At 41.4% G+C, this 23007-nt stretch overlaps 1 protein-coding gene across 1 annotated transcript in view; it reads right to left on the bottom strand.

The window, feature by feature from the left end:
- ATP2C1 (ATPase secretory pathway Ca2+ transporting 1) overlaps positions 1-23007 on the bottom strand; it is a 163406-nt gene that overhangs the window by 70635 nt on the left and 69764 nt on the right. Inside the window, 7 exon segments of the mRNA XM_073632757.1 lie at positions 1112-1180; positions 2690-2845; positions 22477-22502; positions 22505-22541; positions 22543-22585; positions 22838-22863; positions 22865-22901. Of these exon segments, the coding sequence (XP_073488858.1) occupies positions 1112-1180; positions 2690-2845; positions 22477-22502; positions 22505-22541; positions 22543-22585; positions 22838-22863; positions 22865-22901 (394 nt within the window).

Below are 23007 nucleotides of genomic sequence, written 5' to 3'. Positions count from 1 at the left end.
CACCGCTACAGTGATCTCCAATTGCTTTCGGGACCTGTGCCGAGTGGCTGCACTGCTGCTAACTGAACACAGGAGGTCGGCCACTTGGCACTGGTGCTGTTCAGAGAATGCAAAGCTTTCTCACCTATTTTGTACATCAAAAAGGTAGGCTGTACAATTAGAACTACAATCTGGATGTATTCTTTGTACAATATAACATAAGATAAACAGTTATGATGCAAGAAACAGCAAGACCCCTTGTTGTTTACATTAAACAGGACCTTGAAGTATGAATACCATTGCCTCCCTTAATGTAACATCAGACCTCACATGCAGCCTAACTCTTGTTCAGGCTGCCATCGCTGAACATCATTTGAAGGTTGCATAGTCAACCAACTGCTAACAATGACAAACACAAGGGTGTCTGCTAAAGGAGTAAATGGGCTGCACATTAGGACAGGTGGCCAATTATTCTTTAGAGATGATCCCCCTAAAGTGTTGCAAAAGCTAAAAACATTTTTTTTCCCTTAATGTATTGCTTGAATTAAGGTAAAAATGTTTTATTGCTCTCCATTCTCCCCCTTTCCTGCATGAAGGCGAAGAGAGGGAAGAGGAGATCCAGCGACGTGCACAGCTGCATCTCTTCTCCCCTTTCTTCCTCTTCACACAGGGACTCAAACGGCAGCAGGAGCCATTGGCTTCTGCTGCTGTCAATGAAATGCAGTAAGGAGGAGGTGGGGGCGGGGCCAAGTCTTGCTGTGTGCATCTATGGCGCATGGCTGGCTATGGGGACACATGAAGAGGAGGAGCCAAGATCACCGGCGGGGACCCGAGAAGAGGACAATCAGGGCTGCACTGTGCAATACCATTGCACAGAGCAGGTGAGTCTAACATGTTTGTTATTTTAAATATACTTTTTTTTTTTTTTACTTTAAATGTACCATATTTCACAGACTGCAGGATCCGTGACATTCCAAAAATTGTACTGCCATGGCAGCCTTAACAGTGTAATTCTGCATCTAAAGCTTAACATTACAATAAGAGAGGGGAATCCTATGGGAGGCTGGATGCATTTCAAATTTCAGTTACCTGTTAATATTAAATCTTCCATTGGTTCATAGGCATAACTCACCTCTTCTGCTTGCATCATTTTGAAGACCTCCCCAAATTCAGAATTTTCTCCAGTGCCAATGACTATTCCCTGCACCAAGAAAAAACACAGACTCAGTGGGTTAGATGCATCCATGATAGATTGAAAGAAAAAAAATATCAGAAATATGGAGAGTGCCATTTCTGACTACTTGAAAATGCTAGCTGACTGGCTGTTCCTGGTTTAAACATTTACATTACAAATTAAAAACTAGCACATGAACATTATAATATGCATACTTGTTCCAGCACTTAAAGCAGAACTCCAGTCATTTTTTCATATTCCATCTATTAAGTCTTCTGTCCTTGTTGTTTTAACTTTGGATAGTAAAACACACTTCCTGTTTGTCTGGAAAAAAAAGCCTAGGCTTATGACTTCATGCGCAGCTCACTCTCCTGAGAGTTTGCCAGGAAGGGAGGGGGAATGAATCATAAGAGGGCCAATGAGAGTGCAGAGCTGGAGGTGTGTCTCTGTGTACATCCAGGAAGTGAACAGGCAAGCAGCTTCAGCTGCCCACAGTTGAAATGGTTGCAGCCAGACTCAGTGGAGGGAGATTTCTGCAGCATATTTGGCAAGTACAGAATCACAGTATATATAAAATAATATGCAAAGTGGTTGGAGGGAAGCTTCAGAATGGCAAAGATGTTTTTATTACAAATTATGTGAGCAGACCGCAATTCCTCTTTAAGACATTGTAAAACAACTTAGGGTAGATGCAGCTCTATTAAAGAGGAACTTGAGTCTGCTCGCATAATTTGTATTAAAAACATCTTTGCCATTCTGAAGCTTCCCTCCAACCACTTTGCATATTATTTTATATATACTGTGATTCTGTACTTGCCAAATATACTGCAGAAATCTCCCTCCACTGAGTCTGGCTGCATCCATTTTGACTGTGGGCAGCTGAAGCTGCTGCCTGTTCACTTCCTGGATTTACACAGACTCACAGAGGCACACCCCAGCTCTTCAGCTCTCATTGGCTGTTGTTTCTAGGGAACTTCCTGTCTCAACAAGAAATTAGAAATGTATTTTCTAGGAGACATACACAATTGTAAGTTGCTGCTCAAACAATGAGCAGTACACATAAGAAAATTGGACGAATGATCGACCATTTTTCTTTTGCATTCCAGTCGCATATCAAAAATGAAGAGGTTACTGGATTAACAAAAATTCTCATACAACAAAATACAACTTCAGAAGTGATGTAATGTATTGTGTTGAAATGTATTATTTTGTTTCTGAGCACGCGTGCTCTTGGTCTCCTGATTTTTTTTTGGCCAAATACTGTACTGATTAAAAAGGAAAAATAGTTTTTTCTGTTATCACACAAAAAAAAAAAAAAAAAAAATGTTCGTTGTTTGTCCCTACAGATAATTTTGCATGAACGGTCGTGATAGGCTCTCCAAAGCGGTGTATTGATGACCAGATTATCGTACGATCGCTTCAAAAGCAGTATTTTTGCGTTCTATTTTCTCATCACGTGTACTAGGTATCAAGCCACATTACTGGGTGCATGGCTAGAATAGGATTTAACAATCAAATATACATAAACAGTCTCACCTTTGCTTTGCCATATCTAACCAACGTTCCCATAAAGGCGATGTTGCCTCTGGATGTTAAATCCCCATTAGTAGCTGCTGGTTGTGGGGTGGTAGATTTAGAAGACGGAGAAGTTTCGCCTGTTAAACTGGACTCATCCACAGACAGATCCATTGCCTTGTAAAACAAAAAGTGAAAGCACTGATAAATCTGTGCAGGAACACATTCAGCACCTAAAACTGAAGTAGAAGGCTTTAAAAACAATAAAACGCAGTTATGAATTTAGAAATTATTACTAGCGTGTAATTGCAAATATTTAGTGTACATTTATTTTTAAATGCAATTGGTAAACCAACCAAATTTATGTTGATTTAAGTCTTCTCTAATATCATCTACAGGAAAAGATGAGGAGAGGGGGCAGCACCAGTAGCCAGTCAAGTTCTGTTGCACTGTATATTTACTAAGTCAAGAGATGAGAACGGATTGAGCAGAGAGATGACCTTATCAGTGTGCTGCTGTTTCTTTGTTATTCATTTGAGTGAATAATAAGGTTTCACCTGTTATAAGTAAGTGAACAATGCCTGGTTTACACCAATCAAAGCTTTTAAGCAGATTTATTACAGTTTTATTACATGAATTTCAACTGTGTATTCAGCAGCTTTCCTAGGGTAAGGCTGGCTGTACATAGTCCAAAAACAGTCCAGTTTAGCAGGAACAATCTGACTTTTGGACAGTGTGCACATCGGTCTATCCAACAGAAGCCGATCTAACATCCGGCTTTTGTGGACAGGTCATGCGGGAAAACCAGCCTCCGTTCAGCACTTGCAGCCAGTGGCTGCGAGCGCTGATGTGTCAATTCTGGCAGGCGTGGGAGAGCCTCACCACTGTCAGAATTCAACAGAACAGCAGGGGATATTGGCGCACTAACATCACTTGTGTTGGTACACGTTTTTCAGTTTTTTGGGTTTTTTTTTTCAACCCATTGGGAATCCAGGTTAGAGTTTTGTTAAGATGACAAGCAGAAGTTCATTAACACACAACAATAGTGTAAGCTCCCTGAGCAGGGCCCACCTATTCCTTCTGTATTGAACTGTATTGTAATTGTACTGTCTCCCTTTATATGGTAAAGTGTTGCACAAACTGTTGACGCTATATAAATCCTGTATAAAAAAAGAAAAGGAATGAATAATGTCTAAACTATATTTTTCTATCTATTAGAGCTGCATGATTCTGGCCAAAATGAGAATCACAATTTTTTTGCTTATAATAAAAAGATCATGATTCTCGCGATGTAAAACCTTTACATTATACAAAAAAAAAAAAAAAAAAATTGGCCAACTTTACTGGTTAGTTTTTTTTTTTTTAAATAATATTAAAGTTATTTTTTCCAAAAAAATTGCATTTGAAAGACCGCTGTGCAAATACAGTGTGACATAAAATATTGCAACAAGCACCATTTTATTCTCTAGGGTCTCTACTATAAAAATATATATAATGTTTGGGGGTTTGAAGTAATTTTCTAGCAAAAAAAAAAAAAATATATATATATATATATATATATATATATATATATATATATATATATATATATATATATATATATATATATATATTAACTTAACCAACAAAATGTCAGAAAAAGGTTTAGTGTTTAAGTGGTTAAACTTTCCTCATTTACACACAAAGTCTATTCCTTTGACAAATTGTTACAATGTTTATACTTAAACTTCCATTGCTAAAGAATGTTGTGATTCTTGACAGACTGCCCGTTTTTTTTCTTCCTTTCTTTTGAGGGCTGTGGCTTCAGAAGAGCAGAGAGAATTCTTTGCATAGCAAGAATTGTGAAACACTTTTGTCAAGATCACAACGGGAAAAAAAAAAACTGATAACGATTCTTGACGATTAATCGTGCAGCTCTACTATCTATAGAGACCCAGGTTTCCAAAATTAAAAACAAAACTTTCAAGTCTTTATTCAATAAAATAATCCTTTAACGAGTAATACAACATTCAAAAAACAAACCTTTTTTCCCATAACCATATTGTAAGCTAAACATTTATTTTTTGCAGTTTGCTTATTAAAATAAAGTGAAATCCACTATGTATAGGGTATTATAGATTCCTCATGATAAATATATACTAACTGTTGTTCAGCTAGCTACATAAATATACAAGCCCAGCATGATGGGAATCTACTGCTTCTCAGCAGTTCACCAGTTAATAAAAGCAATTTTGCTTCTTTAGTTGGCAGACAAATTTATTTTCTTCTGGTGTCCCCTGGGCTTCTCGTACTTGACAATTTGATGTATCTGAAAGCAACGGGCTAGATGCACTTACTCTGTATGCATTCTGATCAGCTATGAAGAGTCACAGGAGAAGGAATTTGTACATATAGAACAATATTCCTGCTCTGTAACTCAACTATCCAATGTTCATTTCTCAACTATAATCAAGTTCTAGGAGTGCCCAGGGTAAACAAGCAGGAAACATGGATCAAAACAACAATTTTCATTTAGATAAAGAACTGGTACTTTTCCAAACATGTAAAAAATGCATCTCTTAATGAAAATACTGCCCAAGGTTGCCATAGACAGAGGGCAGCAATCCAACTCCTGAATGATTGTCTTGCAGAATGATTTCACAGCCCAAAAAAAAAAAAAAAAAAAAAAAATCCTTGCCTAGCCTTGTAGACCTGTTCATGGGGTTAATAAAAAATAAAAAGTGTAGCGCTAAATGAAAATACACCCTCAATGTATAAATTGTGAAAAAAATATTAATAAATGAGTGTCCAGTGCTTTCAATAAAAAACAAATGTCCATCAAAAACAAATTGAATGTCCTTCAGTGAACCAATAATTAAAATCCGTAAACAATAAGGACCTTGAAGGTCACCACTTGTGAAAAAATGTGCACAATGCCATCACCAGCGTGTAACTCCATACAGACTGATATAAAATAATACACAGCTGGTTACTATTAAGTCCGTTATATGTACATATTAGATCTTATTGGATGGAAAATATAGAGACCAATTCGATACTCCGCACCACAGTGTCTTCAAAAAAAAAAAAAAACGTGCAATGCCCACAGCCAGTGAAGATGGAGGCTTACCGGAGGGTTTGAACCCAGAACAGCATATACTGTCAGGGTCAAACCAGCTTGTATTGCACACCGGCAATGGGGGGGAAGACCTTGGCAGCCTGGAGATGGAAGAGTCCCAGGGGGCTTCATGAAAGTGTCTTCTCCAAATGTAGCGTTAACTATCCCAGCATATGGCAACCAGTCTGCTGACCAACCAGCAGGGGTTTAGTTAGCACAAATTTGTAAACGCATGTGAAAGCTGCAAGGCCTCGTGCTGTGACTGAACAGAAGCAGCTTGCTTGACTGTAAGGCCCCTTTCACACGGATGGATAGAATGGTGCTTTTAGCTGCGGATTTTCGAATTTTCTACCGCAGCTAAAAGCACACAATGCTTTCCTATGGCCCCATTCACACACTGCGTTTAGCTGCAAATTAGATAAATGCGGTTCCGTGCGGATAGATAAAATAGAATTGACTGCGTCCAGGAGCAATTTAGCGCAGCTATGTGCACATAACCACAGGTAATCGCAGTGCACTGTGTCAGCTGCGGATAACAGCGCCAAGCTGCTCATCGGGAAAGGAAAAATGATTTTTCCTTTCCCAATGAGCGACGAGCACGAGGATCCGACTCGGATCCCCGCCAATGCCCGGCACGGTTTGGTATGAATCTTGAGGGGGAACTCCATGCCAAATTTTAAATTAAAAAACGGCGTGGGTTCCCCCCAGGGGCATACCAGGCCCTTAGGTCTGGTATGGATTTTAGGAGGAACCCCCTACTCCGAAAAAACGGCGTGGGGTCCTTCCCAAAATCCATACCAGACCCTTATCCGAGCACGCAGCCCGGTCAGTCAGGAAAGGGGGTGGGGATGGGTGAGCGCCCCCCCCCTCCTGAACTGTACCAAGCCGCATGCCCTCAACATGGGGGGTGGGTACTTTGGGGGAGGAGGGCGCCCTGCGGCCCCCCCACCCCAAAGCACCTTGTCCCCATGTTGATGAGGACAAGGGCCTCTTCCCGACAACCCTGGCCGTTGGTTGTCGGGATCTGCGGGCGGGGGGCTTATCGGAATCCAGGAGCCCCCTTTAATAAGGGAGCCCCCAGATCCCGGCCCCCCACCCTATGTGAATGAGTATGGGGTACATGGTACCCCTTACCCATTCACCTAGGGAAAAAGTGTCAATAAAAAAAACACACTACACAGGTTTTTAAAGTAATTTATTAGATAGCTCCGGGGATCTTCTTCCGGCTTCGGGGGTCTCTCCAGGTCTTCTGCCGGGCTCCTCCGCTATCTTCTGCTCTTTTGCCGCTCTTTTGCTAGCGGAGGAGCCCGGTCTGCTGCCTTCTTCCGATATTGACACGACGCTCTCTCCGGCTGGAATGCTCTCGGAGCGCTCCGCACTGACTTATTTATATAGGCGTGACCCCGCCCCCTTATGCCATCACAGTCCCTGGGCATGCTGGGACTGTGATGCTTTAGGGGGTGTGGTCACCGGGTGATGTTGACCACACCCCCTAAAACGTCACAGTCTCAGAATGCCCAGGGACTGACGGCATAAGGGGGCGGGTCACCGCCTATATAAGTCAGAGCGGAGCGCTCAGAGAGCATTCCAGCAGGAGAGAGCGTCGTGTCAACATCGGAAGAAGAGAAGAGGGAAAAAGGCAGAAGGCAGCAGACCGGGCTCCTCCGCTAGCAAAAGAGCGGCAAAAGAGCAGAAGATAGCGGAGGAGCCCGGCAGAAGACCTGGAGAAGAACCGGAGAGACCCCTGAAGCCGGAAGAAGACCCCTGGAGCTGTCTAATAAATTACTTTAAAAACCTGTGTAGTGTTTTTTTTTTATTGACACTTCTTCCCCCAGGTGAATGGGTAGGGGTACCATGTACCCCATACTCATTCACATAGGGTGGGGGGCCGGGATCTGGGGGCCCCCTTATTAAAAGGGGGCTACAGGATTCCGATAAGCCCCCCACCTGCAGACCCCGACAACCAACGGCCAGGGTTGTCGGGAAGAGGCCCTTGTCCTCATCAACATGGGGACAAGGTGCTTTGGGGAGGGGGGGCCACAGGGCGCCCCCCTCCCCCAAAGCACCCACCCCCCATGTTGAGGGCATGTGGCCTGGTACGGTTCAGGAGGGGGGGGGGGGGGCTCGCTTGTCCCCACCCCCTTTTCTGACAGGGCTGCATGCTCGGATAAGGGTCTGGTATGGATTTTGCGGGGGGGCCCCACGCAGTTTTTTTCGGCGTAGGGGGTTCCCCTTGACATCCATACCAGACCGAAGGGCCTGGGATGCTCTTGAAGGGGGAACCCATGCCGGCTTTGCATTTAAACTTTGGCGTGGAGTTCCCCCTCAAGATTCATACCAAACAGTGCGAGTCGGTACCCTGTCGGGTTGCCATGGAAATGGCAAACCGCAGCTAAACGCAACTGCAGCTAATCGCACTGTGCAAATGCAGCTGATCGCAGTGCCTGGAGTCTTGAATTTCACAGGAAAAAAACATGCTTTTTAACTGCGGCAGAATAGCCGCCTGTGTGAAAGGCGCCTATAGGCTTAATTGCGCTTCAAGGCTGTCAGCAGATCGGCCTCTACAAATTCAGCAGTGCCTAAAAATGGAGAGCAACTGAGCATGTGTAAAGCAGGGTGAGACAGTGTATTACTGGATTTTAAACAGTATAAGTATTTATGTTTAATGTTTTACATAGCTATACCTGCAAAAGGGGCCAGCCTAAAGTGATCTAGCAGGACTTAATTTTTTGACTAAAGATTCCCTATAACAGTATTATAGTTCTGATTGTATAGGTGTGTATATTGACACTTACATGGTTTCATTTTTGTCGATCCAGCACCGTAGAGGTTATGTCTATATCACGATCATCCACACATATTTTGCTTATATTTGGATTCTCATTTTTGACAGGCCACCAGAGTGGAAAAAAGAAAGAAAGTGGCATATGGCACTCATGCTGCATCTATAAAATCTAGATGTAAAAGGGAAACATCGGTGCCATATTTTTGGAATCAGTGGGTCGAATAAACCCAGGAACAGGTCTAACAGTCAAGGCACCAAATTGTGTGTTGGCCGGTGTTACAATATAAAAACACACAATTGTACATGCTGAGCATGCAAGTTTAAAGCTGATCTCCAGCTTTTCGTGAGGTTTAGGGTGTATTCACACTTGCGAACGCACCTTGCCTGGGATTATATGCATAAAACCTCTGCGATTAGCTGTGATAGGCAGCCTCATTGAACGCAATGCATCCTGCCTGAGTCCAGGGCCAATCACTCGTATTTGATCGGTGCATGAGCGATTACATGCAAGAGGGCGAAATTAGCTGTGGGAGACTGCAGCCTCCCATCGCTTTTAATGGGCATGCAGATCACAACTAATCGCAAGTTTGAATGCATCCTTAAAATGTTTGTTTGGGCCGAGCTGGTCTAAATAAACTAATTTTTACCTTCACTACCAGATTTGCATAAGCTGTACGTAGCCTCAGCTATATACAGGATACAGCGCTGTGTTCTGGCAGGGGGGGGTGGGAAGTTCCCCTCCCACTCCCAGGAACAAAATATTCTATAAATACAAAACCTGGCTGAGGTGGAGAGGCAGACAGTTAACATCACAGCTTGGCCCAAACAAGCGATTTAATACTTCACTAAAAGCTTGAGATAAGCTTTAAGCCAATAACCCCTCTTCCCCAGATGCAGGCCAAATCTTGGGTAGACCAGATCACCAACTGGAAAAATCGATCCTGGGCGATCACCAAGATTGGTTGGCCCAGTAAAGTCTGCAGAGGTTAGGGTAGCTCACAGAAAAACAGTTACCCGATCTGACCATTACCAGCTGTTCCTTTAGGTAATGCGTGTGAGCATTAAAGCATAGGTTCACCTTTAAAACTAAATGCACGTTTTTGCAGGGAAAAAAAAAATAAATAAAAAAATGTGCATTTATTAATTTTTTTACAGGAGCTTGAAAAAGTACTGCACTCACAATCAGTTTTCACCATATTACACCCTAAATACGGGTGTAAAATGTAACAAATAGTCGTTACATATTTTAGAATTTTTTCCAGGGCTGCAGAGCTGTAGGTGTACCTCTGTAAATCCAGGAAGTGAACAGGCAGCAGCTTCAGCTGCCCACAGTTAAAATGGTTGTAGCCAGACTCAGTGCAGGGAGATTTCTGCAGCATATTTGGCAAGTACAGGATCACAGTATATATAAAATATGCAAAGTGGTTGGAGGGAAGTTCAGAATGGCAAATATGTTTTATTACAAATTATGTGAGCAGACTGCAGTTCCTCTTTAATGTGACCTATATACTGTATAACTCAGTTGAACAACAAACTGAATTCTTTTAGGTGGAGGGAAGTAAAAATAAAAAAATGAAATATGGTTGCATAAGTGTGCACACCCTTAAAACTAATACTTTGTTGAAGCACCTTTTGATTATATTACAGCACTCAGTCTTTTTGGGTATGAGTATATCAGCATGGCACATCTTGACTTGGCAATATTTGCCCACTCCTCATCCTTGCAAAAACACTCCAAAATCTGTCAGATTGCGAGGGCATCTCCTGTGCACAGCCGTACTCAGATCACCCCACAGATTTTCAATTGAATTTAGTACTGGGCTCTGGCTGGGCCATTCCAAAACGTTAATCTTCTTCTGGTGAAGCCATTACTTTGTTGGTTTGGATGTATGCTTTGGGTCATTGTCATGCTGAAAGATGAAGTTCCTCTTCATGTTCAGCTTTCTAGCAGAAGCCTGAAGGTTTTGTGCCAATATTGACTGGTATTTGGAACTGATCATAATTCCCTCTACTTTGACTAAGGCCCCTGTTCCAGCTGAAGAAAAGTAGCCCCAAAGCATGATGCTGCCACCACCATGCTTCACTGTGGGTATGGTGTTCTTTTTAGTGATGTGCAGTGTTTTTGTGCCAAACATATCTTTTGGAATGATGCCCAAAAAGTTCAACTTTGGATTCAGACTAAAACACATTTTCCCCACGTGCTTTTAGGAAACTTAAAGTGTGTTTTTGCAAAATTTAGACAGGCTTGAATGCTTTTCTTCCTAAGAAAAGGCTTCCATCTTGCCACTCTACCCCATGGCCCAGACACAAAGAATACGGGAGATTGTTGTAACATGTACCACACAGCAAGTACTTGCCAGATATTCCCGCAGCTCTTTTAATGTTGCTGTAGGCCTCTTGGCAGCCTCCCTGACCAGTTTTCTTCTCGTCTTTTCATAAATTTTTGAGGGAAATCCAGTTCTTGGTAATATCACTGTTGTGCCATATTTTCTCCACTTGATGACAACAGTCTTCACTGTGGACCATGGTAGATCTAATGCCTTAGAAATTCTTTTGTACCCTTCTCCTGACTGATACCTTTTAACAATGAGATCCCTCTGATGCTTTGAAAGCTCTCTGAGGACCATGGCTTTTGCTGTAGGATGCGACTAAGAAAATGTCAGGAAAGACCTACTAGAATAGCCTAACTTTTTTGGGGGTTAATTAGAGGCACTTTAAAATGATGGCAGGTGTGTTCTGACTCCTATTTAACATGAGTTTGAATACGATTGCTTAATTCTGAACACAGCTACATCCCCAGTTATAAGAGGGTGTGCACATTTAAGCAACCACATTATTTATTTTACTCACTACCCAACCCCCCCTGAAGATTTCAGTTTGATTTTCAATTGAGTTGTACAGTTTATAGGTCACATTAAAAAGGTGGAAAATGTTCTGAAATTATTTATCTGTCTCATTCTTTTACATCACAGAAACCTGACATTTTAACAGGGTATGTAGACTTTTTATATCATAGATAGATGGATAGATAGAATGGGACTGGGAGCTCAACCAAACAGGAGATACAGTATGTATAATCTAAAAGATAAATTAAGGTGGGACTTGCAGAGTTTGAAAGGTGAACATTCTGTGATGAGGTTTATTTTGATGAGGCACAAGCTCATCTTCCTCGGGACCGAAGGGAGACAAGCCTGCGCCTGGTTGAAATAAACCTTATAAAACACTTCACTGTTCAAGCCCTGCGAGTCCCACCGTATCGTCTGGATTATACCTATATAAAAATACAGTATCATTTTTGTAAGATTGTATTTCATTATTTCATTGTCTAAAGACTTTATCACCTTTAAAAAGTAGGACATCTCCCTCTTAAGTCATACACTGCCCTGTCTTAGAAGTAAAATGCAGCCTTCAAGGTTAGTAATTTTTTAAAATACATTTCTTAAAGGTTTCTATAAAAGACCGTCATATAAATCCATTCCCTGTATCTGCTGCCAGTCTCTCCTTCAAGAATCCTCATTCTGGCCTTTAAGAATTGCAATTTGAGAACTGCCCAATCTGTGCCTTTCGCAAATGTTAGGAAATTGCACCAGATTGCGTGATGAAAGTTGTTTATTTGGAAAGTTCTTCAACATTTCCACTAAACTACTGTATAAATAAGGCTGATCTACTGCACACTATCAATTTTCTGCTCAGTTGGTTTTGCAACTACACATAGCAGGTGAAATTGCGCTCAAATTCAATAGGCTGAAACTTCGGTGTTAAATAAGGTACAATGCCCGAAGGCATAGATAGAACAGAAATTCCAGTCAGATCATCGACATGGAGATACCGATCAGTGTGTTTGGATATTACACAACTACTTACTTTAACTCTAGCAAGAATGTCAAACTTTGTCTTGCTCCAGATTTCCCACATCGCCAACATTTGAGTGGAGTGGTGAGATCTTATAGCATTTAGCCATACTAAAGTGCACGTTTGTATTATTTAAGGATTATTTTTTGCAAAAGGAAAGATGATTAAACAATTTTTAGGGCACCTAAATAGAATATTATTCTACATAAAAATTTGCTAGGCGGTAGTTTTGTGGCAGAAGATACTTTTGCATGGTTTCAACAAAAGTGAACTTGGGCTTTAAGCAGTTGGTGTCAAGATAAGGATTGTGCTAATGGGTTAGGTCTCACTCACACGTGCTGGTCAGTGATTTCAACGATCAAAAAAAAAAAAATATATATATATATTATATATATAGTTGTGAATACACTATTGGAGTTTTTTCCCCTTTCTTATGAGCAAAATTTTTATGCATATGAACAAGTCTGGAGAGTCCTGATGATGAAGTGGATCTATTAAAAAGACATAATGTGCATTATGCCGAACATGAGGCAATACAATCTGGTGAGTGTCCTACTGGGAGCTGGTGACACTTGAGCACATGGTGCGGTGTGAAGATTGCACATTGTTGAGAATATTTTCACAGTGTATATATATATATATATATATATATATATATATATATATATTTCCATTTTAGCTTTAATTTTATCATTTATTTCGCAGTATGGTTGTATATGTTACTTATTGACCTAGCACCTAGCGCCATTAATTTATGGGAGAGAGTGTATCTGGATTTCAACAAGCTGTCTGCATGAAAGACCTGTGCGTTCAGGGCAGCTGAAGATGGCCCGTCGCATGTATAGGGATATCCATGTGAATGAGGCCTTAGTTTGAAATTAAGTGCTATGTTCAGGGATTGAATTCAGGTTTAGGGATTATGTTTCAGAATAACACTTACTTCGTTGCCATTGTTTTTTTTGGTTATGCTACATGAATTTAAATGTACTTTATTTCCTATTCTTGGCAACACTAGAAGCACACTAAAGTATGGATTTTCTTGCAGTCCAAAAATGAATCGATTTTAGGGGGTCTTCCCGATTTAGCCAATCCCCAGTTGGATGGAACCTCAGTCCTGTGAAAAATTACATTCTTACTTTTTAAAGCCCAACACTAGCAAAACGGAAAAAAAAAAAAAATCCATCCTTGCAGTGGGTCTTCCCATGGAAGGCCTTTTATGGTATTATAAACATGCTGTATATCTGAGACTTGAAAGATCAAGTCAGAAAGACCTGAAATGTGAGATGATCGATAGGGTCCATGGAATTTAACTAATCTTTTATCACCTTAATTTTGAATCACTGGAATAAGTCAATAATATGTTTATTACAGGTACTTATGGGCGTGTCCGGACGAGCTACAGGGAAGACGTGCAGGAGCTGAGCTCCGCTTAAGGGATATTAATCCACGGCCATCCTAGCTGGTTTTCGATCTCCAGAGCTCCATCCTTCCCTCTACCACACCGACCCCCCTCCTGCTACTGCTGCCGAGGTGAATTAGCAGTTTTCGCGGAACTTTGCGGTCCCGGGCCTTCGGCCAGTCTTAGGCCTAGTGCGCCCGCCGCCATATTGGGTCTCACAAACGCCCGACTTAAGCTGCCTTCCTCCCCCTTGCATCGGTGAAACAGCGGAGCCCTCACCTCTACTCCATAATCGGGACGCCATCGGTGAATTCGCTAGCTCCTCTGAGTGCTGTGGTGACGCCGGCTGCTCCCCTCTCCTGCCTCAGGCTTGTCTTCGGTGGGAGCCATCTTGCGGCCTGTTGCTCCGGTTTCGCCTAGTAAGGACACAGTGAGTACGGTGACATCCCTATCCTCCTCCCTCACTGAGTGTCCTTGGCAGTGCCAATACTCTGCAGCCCCACTAAGTTACTGAATTTAGACATATAAAGCGCCGTTCCGGACCTCCGAGAGGCAGCACACGCCAGGCCGGACACTAATCTCAGGAAAGTCCGCGGCTTCGGCCTACCCCTGGAAGTCGGCGGCCATCTTGGTGCTCCACAGTGCTCTCCCTGTCCTCAACCTACTCTACTATCTTACCCATCAACGTTTTTTTTTTTTGGATAGAGGTTTACAAGCAGGCTCCTCTGTACAGTGTTGATGCAAGCAACCACCTAAAAATCGAACCCGTCTTTGGGGACCGTCAGCCATATTGATACACCAAGTGTTGCTACTGCCTCTCTGCCTCTACCCAAGGTACAACAAATTTTATTTTTATTTTTTACTCCTCGTTGTACCCGTTAAAGTGACCTTATATCAGTACCTGCATCTACACCTTTCCACATGATTGTGGCACCTTAATGCATGTCTGATCTTACACAGATGTAATTGAGGGGTACTCCCTGCAGCTAGCGGCCGTATAGGTCCAGTGATGCCCGCCAAAACGTCTAAACATCGTGCCGCCTCAGGTAAACGTCCAGGCAAGAGGCCACTGTCAGTTCCAGTCTCTACAGGCTCCATCCAACAGTACTTGGCTAACGCACGTGACGAACAGGCCCGAACCTCGCGCACAAGTGCCTCTCCATCGTCTCACGCGGCCTCTGTGCGAGAAAGCTCTCCTGCCTCCTCATACTGCTCTGACCTTATGGACGATCCAGGATCCCCAGCCGGTCCCGAGATGACTACACTAATGAGCGGCCTTAAAAAAGAACTTGCAGGTATGTTTCGCAGTTTGGAGAAATCCATCAAAAAAGAAATAACTGCTGTTAGATCTGATATGTCACATATCCTGGTCAGAGTTGAGGAAACAGAACAACGGCAAGACACACATGCTGTAGCCATTAAAGAACTACAGGACACGGTTACTCAGCTGGCCTTTGCCCATCGAGCCTCTCTTTATAAGCTTGAAGACCTCGAGAACCGCAACCGTAGAAACAATATCCGTATCAGAGGTCTGCCGGAAGCCACTGGGGATAATGATCTAGAACCATCCATAAGAGGCATTTTTAATACCATCATGGGTAGATCTGCCACTGAACCGCTGCGTTTCGACCGTGTACATCGGGCTCTAAGGCCTAGAAATGCTAATTCAGATCAACCTAGAGACGTCATCTGCCGCCTGCATTACTTTGAGGATAAAAACGCTATCATGTTGAAGATGAGGGGCCTACCTAATGTTGACTTTGACGGAGCAGTCATTACCATCTTCCCAGATCTTTCCAAGGATACGCTAGATCGTCGCAGAGCTCTGAAACCGCTACTTGACCAGCTACGCTCTGATGGGATCATATACAGATGGGGATTCCCAGCCTGCCTGATTGCCACGAAAAATGGTCGCTCCTACACATTAAGATTCCCGGAGGAACTTTCAACTTTTCTACGTGATCTTAACCTCCCACCAATGGAGCTCCCAGGCTGGCAAGACCCAATTCCTAAATTTCTGAGCCATCTGGACCCACCATGGAGAAAGACTCCCTCAAAGAAGCAATGTACCTCACTTTCAGGCTCTGCACAAAAGCATGGTTGAAAAGTGGCCTTTCCCCTTTTTTCTGGTTCTTTTTTTTTTTTTTCCTTTTCCTGCTTATCCATGTAGACCAACAATTAATCACAGGATGACATTCTGAGTAGTATTTTGGTCATAAGTTTTTTGTACTTTTACACATACATATATGGCCAAAACTGATGTACTATTGCATTGACCAATGTTTTTTGGTATTCTAATTTTTCTGTTATTTTTAAGTGTTTACTTTAATCTTTTGTTCTATAACTTAGGTACCAAGCTGGTCTACAGTTATATATTACTTTTTCAGGTTATGTGTTGTTTACAATGATCCTGGTCCGTTTATAGGTAATCTCTACATTACTAACTGGAACTTATTAAGTCCCTACAGTCGCAGGTTATATGTTTTTTTTTTATAGGCCGCGCGCTGTTGGTGCGTACTCCTCCCTCTACCCCACCTTAAACAAAGTAAACCCGCCCCCCCTTTCCTTCTGGGGTTGGAGACTGCGATTGGCCCTACAACTGTTCTATCCGATCCCTACCCAGGGGTTGAGATGGCCTCTCGTTTTCTCTTTCCCCAATGGGAACACTGCAGATTTCTGCGTGACGTTCAAATGTTTCCCACAAGATGCTTAAGTTACATATGTGTTTTCTATATATGCTTTTTTTCCCTCTTTTTTCTTCTGTCTCTCTTTCCAAAACTCTCTTTCTTCCCCCCCGCCCCCCTCCCCCCTTTCTGCTGGCACGCATGGATAGGATGGCTGAAGGACCGGGCTCTGCTTTAGCTATGGCTACCTTAAAGTGTGTATCATACAATGTTAGGGGTCTTAATGTTGCTGTTAAGCGTCACCAATTAGCTCGTGAACTAAAACAAGCCGCCTGCTCAATTGCTTTTCTCCAAGAAACGCATCTTACCCACACAACTTCTGTTAAGCTAGCTTCACCCCATTTTCCACAGTGGTACTATAGCTTATCAGATACCAATAAAGCTAAGGGTGTTGCCATTGGATTCTGTAGAGGTGTGTCCTTCAGGCTATCCGATATGTTAGCAGATGAACATGGTCGCTTTCTTTTCCTTCGAGGCTTCATAGGAAACACTCAATGCACTTTAGCAAATGTATATTGCCCAAACCACAATCAACCAACTTTTTTCTCACAAATCATTACTAAACTCTCACAGTTTGCCAAGGGTCTTACTATCTTAGCTGGTGACATAAACATGCCCCTAGACCCTACTATGGATACCTCTCAAGGTCGCTCCAGTGTTTCTTTCAAACGTTTGAAATTTGTTAAAAAGAAACTTTTGAGCCTCCAACTAATGGATGTCTGGCGTCTCCTCCATCCTAAGGAAAAAGATTTCTCCCATTTTTCCACAACACACCAATCCTATTCCAGAATAGATAACATGTTTTTAGATCATTATCCTCTTCCCCTCCTGCAATCCGCTCACATAGGGACTGCTTCTATATCTGACCATGCACCTGTATCGATGACGTTGACCATGCCCTCCCTACCAAGACGTACTAATAATTGGAAACTTAATGACTCCCTTCTATCCAACGAAGCTGAGGTCTCCATATTAGCCTCTCATTTAACACAGTACTTTAAGGAAAATAAGCCTGCTGACACATCTCCCTCCACGGTATGGGAGGCTCATAAGGCTACTATAAGGGGTCGTCTCATTGAACTTGGATCTAGGAAAAAAAGGGAGCATGGTCAACGAGTCGCCCAGGTCTTGCAGCAGATAGCGACCCTCGAAAAACAACACAAACTATCTCTACATATTGAACACCTTCAATCCCTCACACTTAAACGAGAAGAGTTGAAATCGCTCCTCAACTTAGATACTAAGAGGAAATTCCAACGCCTATCCCAGAAATTCTATGAGTGGGGGAACAAACCAAGTAAGTTATTAGCCCGATCCTTGAAAACTAAACAGGCGCAGTCGTTTATTTCCAAAATCAAACTCCCATCAGGAGAGCTAGTCCACGCAACCCCAGATATCGCTAAGGCCTTCAGAGATTACTACACGGACCTTTACAATGTTAAAAACGATTTGTCCTCTCTTTCTCAAAAAGAGAGAAGGAGTCGCATATTTTCTTACTTAAAAGATGCTAACCTACCTAAATTGCCCCTGTCCATACTAAAAGAAATGGAAGAAGATTTCTCAGTCGAGGAATTTCAGGCAGCATTAAAATCTTCCCCATCCGGTAAAGCCCCTGGACCTGATGGGTTCACTATTTTATATTACAAAACATTCAGTGACGTACTGCTCCCTCGTCTGTGCGCCTATGCAAATTCCATTTCTCACTCTTCAGGTTTACGCCCAGAATCCCTCTCCACTCATATCACTGTCATCCCCAAACCTGATAAGGATCCTACCCTATGCAATAGTTTCAGGCCCATATCGTTGATCAACGTGGACATTAAATTACTAGCCAAAGTAATGGCGAACCGTTTGTTGCCTCTTTTGCCTAGCTGGATTTCAGCAGATCAATCAGGTTTTATACCTAATAGGGAAGCAAAGGACAATTCCCTTCGTGCAATCTAATTGATCCAATATGTCCAGAGGCGCTCCCAGTCCACCCTGCTCCTCTCCACCGACGCTGAGAAGGCTTTTGACAGGGTGGACTGGGAATACCTTAAAATGACCCTACGATACTTCGGGCTGGGCCCTAAGATGTTTCATCGAATTTCATCCCTATATTCCAATCCTACAGTGCAAATTAGGATAAATGGGATGCTGAGTGACCCTTTCGTCCTACACAATGGAACCAGGCAAGGCTGCCCCCTGTCTCCCCTTCTTTTTGCTATTACCCTAGAACCCTTTCTAGCAACAATCAGACATAACGTTGATATCAAAGGCATACAAATAGGCAACAGATTACATAAATACGCAGCCTATGCTGATGATATATTATTCTTTATTCAACAACCACGCATTTCAATTCCAAATTTAATGACAGAATTTTCCAATTTCCACTCCATTTCTAACTTCAAAATAAATTTATCCAAATCTGAAATTTTAAACATTAATATCCCTAAGTCGGAGGCTCTCTCTCTTAAACCTTTGTTTCCCTTTAAGTGGGAACCAAAATGTATGAAATATCTGGGTATTTATCTTACTCCTCACCCCCATTCTCTTTTTCAATACAATTATATCCCCTTGCTAAATAAGATTAGAGACGATCTACGAAAGTGGTCCAATTTATCACATACTTGGCTGGGGAAAGTAAATATAATTAAAATGAATATATTACCTCGCATCCTTTTTATTTTCCAAATGCTCCCATTAGGTGTACCGGTGGGGTTTTTCACTATTTTACAAACCATGATTTCCAAATTTATTTGGAAGAATAGGCGCTCCAGGATATCCAGGGAGCTATTGTTCCGCTCTAAATGCTCTGGTGGTCTGGCCCTTCCTAATTTCAAAACATACTATCAAGCGGTTGTTCTTTCCAGATTGGCGGATTGGAAATATGCTCTCAAAACGAAATTGTGGGTACAAATTGAATATTCTCTAAGTGAAATGGACCTTTCCATAGCTCCCTGGATACCCCGATCTCGCAGAAATCTGGCTCATAATACCTCGGTTCTTACTATATCCTCTTTAGATATATGGGATGCATTACACAAAAAATTTTCATGGAACTATAACTCCCCTTTAATGCCTCTCCTCAACCACAAATATTTTTTGCCGGGTCTATTAGACCCAGGTTTTAAATCATGGAAATCTGCAGAACCCCTACTACTACATCATGTCCTCCGAGACAACACAATTAAACCACTGAGTATGATTCTAGCCCCTAAACCTGCTACATTTATGGATAAATGGAGATATCACCAATTACAACATTTTTTAAATTCCCTTCCTAAACCAATTAGAGATATTGAGGATTTGCATGCTATAGAAGAGATTTTCTATTCAAAAGATCCACCTTTACATAGTATATCTCTATTTTACAAAGCTCTCATTGCTCTACAAAATCCCAACTTTCCACCTTTCCTCGCTAAATGGGAATCTGACTTAAATTCTTCCCTCACTGACAACCAAAAAATCAAGGTTCTTCAATTAGTCCACACTTCTTCCATAGCCTCGAAAATGTCAGAGGTTAACTATAAAAACTGTTATCCAGATGGCATTACACCCCAGCTAGATTACACCAAATGTTCCCAGCCAGTTACCCATTATGCTGGAGGAACTGTGGGAACAACGCTACTCACGCACACGTCTGGTGGTTTTGCCCAATGATTCGACCTTTCTGGGATGCCATTCGTACTCTGATAACACAGATCTCAGATACGAATATACCCAATGACCCTTGGGCTATTCTCTTCCACTCTACAAATACCCCTATGAGATTATATAAACGTTCAATTATCCCCCACTTGCTGAACACGGCCAAAGCTTTAATACCGACTTTATGGGGACAACCAACAACCCCTTCTGTTCGAGTTTGGTTACAAATGGTTGACAACGTACATCTTATGGAGAGTATTACACACAACATCAGAGGTACCTCCAAGAAACATTCTATAACATGGGATTCATGGATAAAATTTCAATCCACTTCCACTTATAAAGACATTATAACACAAACCCCTTAAATTGACTTACTAGGAGTAGCTGTTTATATTCCGATGTTCAGGTTCTTTTCAATGAGATAACATCTGTGCCAGCAATTCATCCCTCACCCCTTCCCCTCCCCATCCCTACTTCTTGCTCTCTCTTTTCCTCTATCCTCTCTCTCTATCTATACTTTCACTTTTCCTCTTACTCTTTACTTCTGCTAAACTAATACACAGATCACTTTTCATTATGTTTGACTTAAAGACTCAAAGACTGTGAACCTCCCCTTCTTTTTTTTACTTAAATACTGCAATAATACTCTTTATAAATATATAGATACTTGCTGGGTGTATGGTTCATATTTTACTGTTATAGCCGATACAGTCTAAACCTAAATATGTACCTTTTATGTGCATTATGTTTGTCTTTGCTCTGTTTTTCTTTAATAAAAACTTATTAAACAAAAAAATTACAGGTACTTATATTGCACTGTCAATTTTCGCAGCATTTTACATATACAACATATATATTGTACATTCACAACAGTAACTACCCTCAAGGAGCTTACAATTAAAGGTCCTCATTTCACATCTATACACAGATGCATACACTAGGGCCAATTTAGATAGGAGCCAATTAACCAACTAGCATGTTTTTGGCATTTTGGGAGGAATAACGGAATAACTGGATGAAACCCACACAGGCACAAGGAGAACATGCAAACTCCAGGCAGGTAGTGCCATGGTTGGGATTCAAACCGAGTGTGCTGCTAGGCGGAAGTGCTAACCACTAAACCACTGTGCTGCCCATAATGTGGCAGCTTAGGTAATTGTAAAAATTTTAAAAACACGGTAAAGGCTGCAAGCCCTTTAAACAATTTGGAACATTAGATTTCTTTCATGTTATCAGATTCCAAGTATAGCAACACTCTTTACAGTTCCAAAGGTATGGATGCCGTCATAAAACAGATCATTAACAGTGTTTTGCATCGGCTTCTTAGTAGTGGTAAAAGTTAAAGTGGTTTTAAATCTCAGTCATGAAGTTTGAGCAAAGCACATATATCTGTAGTGTTTTACTCATCTCTCTCCAAAGCTTTGAGTGTCCTTTCTCTCTGGTGCTTCCTTTCTCTTAGTTGTCTCAGAGATTTTTAGTATCCATTTTCACACTGTACAGCATGCCCTAGCCCTGATCTTTGTATAGCATTCACTATTAGGGGACTGAATTTCTTCTATATGAAAACTATCTGCACAAAAGTCCCAAGTCTTTGATAAACCATTATATAATTTTCCAGACTTTTCAGCTCCAATTGCTCTTCTGAAATTTCTTTTTAAAGAGCTTTACAAACATGGAAAGATTTGGATAACCAAATCTTTACTTTTACTGGCGGGGCAAGTCGAAACCTAATATTTTCAACACTTCACACAACGGATTTAAATATCTCACCTAATTACCTTTTCAAGACTCTGTATGAACCCTCTGAACACTGCTATCTACCCTTTCTAACAAACTTCTAATTTTCCAGATGTCATTAGAGGTTTACATCAGTTTCTCAATGCCGTTGATTGTTTAAATCAAGGGTTAACTTTTTTTAGTAATGTAAAACAATGTGCGTGTTTGTTAAATAAGCTTAAATACTAAAACTTAAATACTTCTGGCTCTGAGTCTATGATGCTACAGCTCCTGGAGAGCCTGTACACTGTTATCTGTTATCAATGCCTTTTCTTTACGGTCAATACACACATTTACGAAAACAAAAACAAAAAAAAACAAAAAAAGGTCAGTATTCAACATACTAAACCCCTTTCCTCCTATCTTGTCCTTCATCATAGGCATCTAAACTTTAATTAATCTGCTCAGCTGCAATTCTATACAGTTGGGGCATACATTTACATTAAAGTAAAACAGTTCTTAAATCAACCCAGAATGTCTTCAAAAATGTTATGTGTAATGGGTAGGTATGGTAAAAATTGCTCTCCAAAAACCAATCCTATTACCTTCCCATAAGAAAACACAAAACAGAAAACATACCTCAAATAGCCGCAGATCAGCAGGAACCTGTCTCCAACTGACAAGCAGACTGTGTCTCCAGGCACCCAATTCCCTGGCAAGGGTGTGCTCCAGTCTCCCCTCTCTTATACTGGAAAAAAATATAAATGTATATGTTCAAGTATCCGACATCTTGCTATAACCACTTATAACCTGGGACAGTCATAATACAACAGCATATTTCCATTTGGATTAAGAAAGGGCAACACATTCACTAAAATCATACAGCAGAGGATTTAAAGTCACTTTATAGGACAGTTTAAGACCAAAACGTAAACTATTAAATGCAATAAACATGAATTCCATAGCATTTTAAAAAAGCAAAATAATAAGATAACCATACCAGTGACATCCTGGTGGAACCAGTTTTGCTTAGTTCTTCCAAGGATTTCTCTGACCGGTTACTCCTAAATTGCAAGTATTATAGAAAAGTATTAAATGTACTGTATTAATAATTTCAATCCAGTTTTGCATAATAGTTTATGAGCAATTACATCAAGTTTAATAACAGTC

This window comes from Aquarana catesbeiana, linkage group LG05 (genome assembly GCF_042186555.1).
Source record: "Aquarana catesbeiana isolate 2022-GZ linkage group LG05, ASM4218655v1, whole genome shotgun sequence".
NCBI lineage: Eukaryota > Metazoa > Chordata > Amphibia > Anura > Ranidae > Aquarana > Aquarana catesbeiana.
Note: the sequence above shows the minus strand (reverse complement) of the source record. Positions and strands in the feature narration are given on the sequence as shown.